At 52.3% G+C, this 4,024-nt stretch overlaps 1 protein-coding gene across 1 annotated transcript in view; it reads right to left on the bottom strand.

The window, feature by feature from the left end:
• The window catches only part of TAB1 (TGF-beta activated kinase 1/MAP3K7 binding protein 1), a 27,561-nt gene extending 24,671 nt beyond the window's left edge, over window positions 1–2,890 (bottom strand). The window contains exon 1 of the mRNA XM_015571920.1: window positions 2,756–2,890. Coding sequence (XP_015427406.1) covers window positions 2,756–2,890 — 135 coding nt within the window. The remainder of the gene's footprint in view (window positions 1–2,755) is intronic.
• Window positions 2,891–4,024: the final 1,134 nt, after the last annotated feature.

Here is a 4,024-nt window from a genome sequence, read left to right on the forward strand (position 1 = left end):
GGCGGAACAGGCCAGCGCGGAGCGTTGCGCAGGCGCGCTCTTCCACCTGGCAGCCGGATTGAGGTTCTTTATGAACATGACACGGGTGGCAGAGGGTGAACTGTTTATTCACTCAGTAAGGAGTCCTTGGGTGACCATGCCTGGCCCTTTAGGGGTGAAGTCGCAAGCAAGACAGGGCCTCAAAAAGCTAACCTTTTAACTGGGGAGGACAATATTGACACGCATAAGTCTCTCAAGTGGTGCTAAGTGCTAGGAAGAGCCGTTCGTGGACGTGGCATGGGAGGGCGGTGGTCCAGGTAAGGGAAGGCCAGGCCCAGTGGAAGGGACGGCGAGTGTGCGTGTTCTAGAAGCATCTTCCGCCATCCTGCACTTTGTTAATGAGATGACTGGGGGCTGAAAGCCCAGGTGACTTGGGGGACTGGGGGGGTGGGGGGGCGGTGTTTGTCAGAGGAACCAGCCCTGTGATTAGAGGGTTGGAACTTTCCACCCCCCAACTCCCACTTCTGGGGAGGAGAGAGGAGCTGGGAATGGAGTCAACCACGGGTGGCCGGAGATTTAATCAATCGTGCCTACATAATGGGACCTCTAAAAAAACCCCAATGAAGGGGTTTCGAACTCATCCGCGTGCCCAGAGGGTGGCACACCCCAAACTCTGCAGGGGCAGAAGCTTTTGTACTCTATGGACCCTACCAGATTGTCCCCTATTACCTCTTTATCCGACTGTTCGTTTGTGTCCTTTATATGAACGGGCAATAGTAAGTAAAGTGTTTCCCTGAGTTCTGTGAGCTACTACAGCATACTAGAGGCCCGATGCACGAAAATTTGTGCAAGAGTAGGCCTTCCTTCCCCCAGCTGCCGGCACCGGCTTCCCTCTGGCACCCGGGACCCGGGCTTCCCTCCTCCAGCCGCCCGCAGGCACCTGGGACCCAGGCTGGCTTCCCTCCAGCCCCGGCTTCATCAGGAAGGACATCCAGAATGACATCCGGAAGATGTCCTGTCTAATTAGCATATTACCCTTTTATTATTACAGATTATGGAATCTGAGGAGGGGGTCATGAGAACCCCTGATTTGTAGCCAAATTGAACAGAGTGTGGGTAACCTGGGGATCCACTACTTGCGACTGGTGTCTGAAGAGGGGCATCCGCCCTTAACTGGTGGGGTCTGTACTAACTCTTGGGATTTAAATTACAGGGCACCCAGTCAGTGTCTGCAGAGGATGGAGAATTGCTTGCTGTGGGGAACCCACACATTTGGTGTCAGAAGGGTTTTCTGCCTTGTAGGTAAAAACCCCGTAGTTGAAAACTCCCAGGCCTTTCCTGGCAACCCTGGGAGGGAAGCCGACCTTCCAGGCACCTCACCCCTCAGCCTTAGGTTTCCCAAACAGCCAGTTTCCTGCCTCTGTTGTTGTACCTGTTATTCCCACACTTGACTACGTGGTGAATTTCTACTCCATCTCCAAGGCTCTTAGCAATTGAAAGCCCTTCCCAGAAATCCCTCTGATTCCCACCCCAAGAATTACTCCCTCAGTCATTTTTGATCATGTGAAGCCATAGTTATGAGCAGTGTCCTTCCCGCGGGCGGGACCTGTGGCAGTCAGCTCTGGTCCTCCCAGGCCCAGCCAGGCTGCTCAGCGAATGTGTGTGGCTTCAGATTGGTTGAGTTGGGGGGAGGTGAATGGACATGTTGGTAGGTGAGGTCAGTTGCAAGGTCCCCAAGTGACTTAAGAGGGGAGCTGGGACTTCAGCTTGGGGCTTCCAGACACCCCCACCCCTCTTTCCGTACCTGATTCCCTAAACACTGCACTATGGCCAGCCCTACTTCCAAAATTTCTCAGGTCATGTATGTGTGTGTGTGTGTGTGTGTGTTAATCCTCATCTGAGGATATTTTTCCACTGATTTTTAGAGAGAGGAAGGGAGGGGGAGAGACAGAGAGAGAAACATCAATGTGAGTGAGACACATCGATTGGTTGTTTTCCCCACGCCCCAACCAGGGCCGGGGATCGAACCTTCAACCAAGGTATGTGCCCTTGCCTGGAATCGAGCCCGGGACCCTCAGCCTGCAGGCCAACACTCTATCCACTAAGCCAAACTGGCTAGGACTCAGGTCTCATTTTCAAGGTAGTAAGAAGACACTGGGCTCAGCCTGGCACTGGGGAGAACAAGCATAAGTTGGCGCCTCCTGTTTGCAGGGCACTGAGCTCCCAGGAGATGGGGGTGAATACAAGGAACTGCTATTCCTTCTCCTCTAGGAATAGGTGCCTGGGAAACTAGCTGGGAAGTGGACCCTGTTTTCCCAGGACTAGCTCATGGGTCACATGCGTTTGTAATCAATCCAAGACTGGCTTCTGCCAGGGGGACAAAGATACCACAACCATTGATCTTGAAAACTGTGTAGGGCTGGAGTGAGCTCGGGGGCCTATCACAGGCGCCGAGATGTGTGAGGTGCACACAAGGCCGGGAACATCAGATAACCCCCTGCCACTGCAGCGCGACCTTTCCGAACCCCAGGCCCCAGAAAAATGAACAGTCATGCCTGTCAACCGCCTTCTGGGAACTGCCAGGGACCGCAGCCAGCCTTTCTGTGCCTCCGGCCAGCTCCCCGCGGGGCCGGCACATTCCTCAGGCCTTTGTTCGGCCTCACAGCCGTGGCAGCAGCTCTGGTGAGCTAGTCACAGCTTGGAAAGATGACGCCAAGGACACTGAAGAACATTCTGGAGGGAGAATCGCACATTCGCCACCACCCACCATCCTCACCCTCACCTCCTTTTTTGCTTTGTCCACTCTGGCCAGAAAGCCAGGCGGGGCTTCGGGCTTGGTTGCCAGTGAGATGCAGAGACCCCCTTGGACCCGGCTTTTGGCCTTTCTGTGCTTTTTCTTGGTCACAAGCATTTTGCCACGTGGCTGTGCGGTCTTCGCATTGATTCTCTTAATGGGTGTGTCATGGTCCTTTGACTGGATACATCCTCATTTTCAAATGTGAGCTAACAGGCTTGTTTCCAGTGGGGGCTTTTATAAATAGCTCTGAACAAACAGTGACTCATGGGTTTAAAAACTACCTACTGAATTTCTCAGTGAGGCACGATGAAGTACGTAGGGGAAATGGCTCGCTTTCCAATGCTTTAGCAAAGAAAAAAAGAAAAAGAGGAGAGATGGGACCAATGAGACAAAATCTGTAATGGGGGGGAGGGAGGGAAGGAGGTGGCAGGTGTGTGGGGTTTCATGGTGCCGTTCTCTCTCTTTATGTATATGTTTGAAGTTTTTCATAGTAAAAAATCAGAAATGTGGCCGAAACCGGTTTGGCTCAGTGGATAGAGCGTCGGCCTGCGGACTCGGGGGTCCCAGGTTCGATTCTGGTCAAGGGCATGTACCTGGGTTGCGGGCACATCCCCAGTAGGAGATGTGCAGGAGGCAGCTGATCGATGTTTCTCTCTCATCGATGTTTCTAACTCTCTATCTCTCTCCCTTCCTCTCTATAAAAAATCAATAAAATATATTAAAAAAAAAAAAGAAAGAAAGAAATGTGAACACAATCCCTGCCCTCGGAGCTCACAGTCCAGTGGGAACACAGCAGTGCGACAAGTGCTGGGATGGGGTTAAATGCATAAAATAGTACCCATAAGATTACAACAGAAACCAATTATATTGAAACACATTTATCAAAATATATATTTAAATTGGGCTGCCGTGTCCCAAAGAAGGTGTGAGGTACACAGAGCAGAGCAGCCCGGCCATGGGGCCTGGCGCACCCAGCCGCACTCAGCTGAACCCCACGTCCCCCACAGGTGCATGACCGCTGTTTTAAGCTGCTGAGGTTTGGAAGAGGGTGTTACGCACACAGGCTGTCTGAGTCCATGAGGGAGGGGTTCTGCCAACAGAAGCTGCAGTTAAACCTGGAGCAGAAATGGTACTTCAGCACGTGAAAAGATGCTCCGCATCCTATGTCATTAGGGGGTTGAAATGTAACAAAAATGAGACACCACTCCATACCTATTGGGTGGCTAAAATCCCAGGCACTGACACCAC

This window comes from Myotis davidii, unplaced genomic scaffold (genome assembly GCF_000327345.1).
Source record: "Myotis davidii unplaced genomic scaffold, ASM32734v1 scaffold428, whole genome shotgun sequence".
Lineage (NCBI taxonomy): Eukaryota > Metazoa > Chordata > Mammalia > Chiroptera > Vespertilionidae > Myotis > Myotis davidii.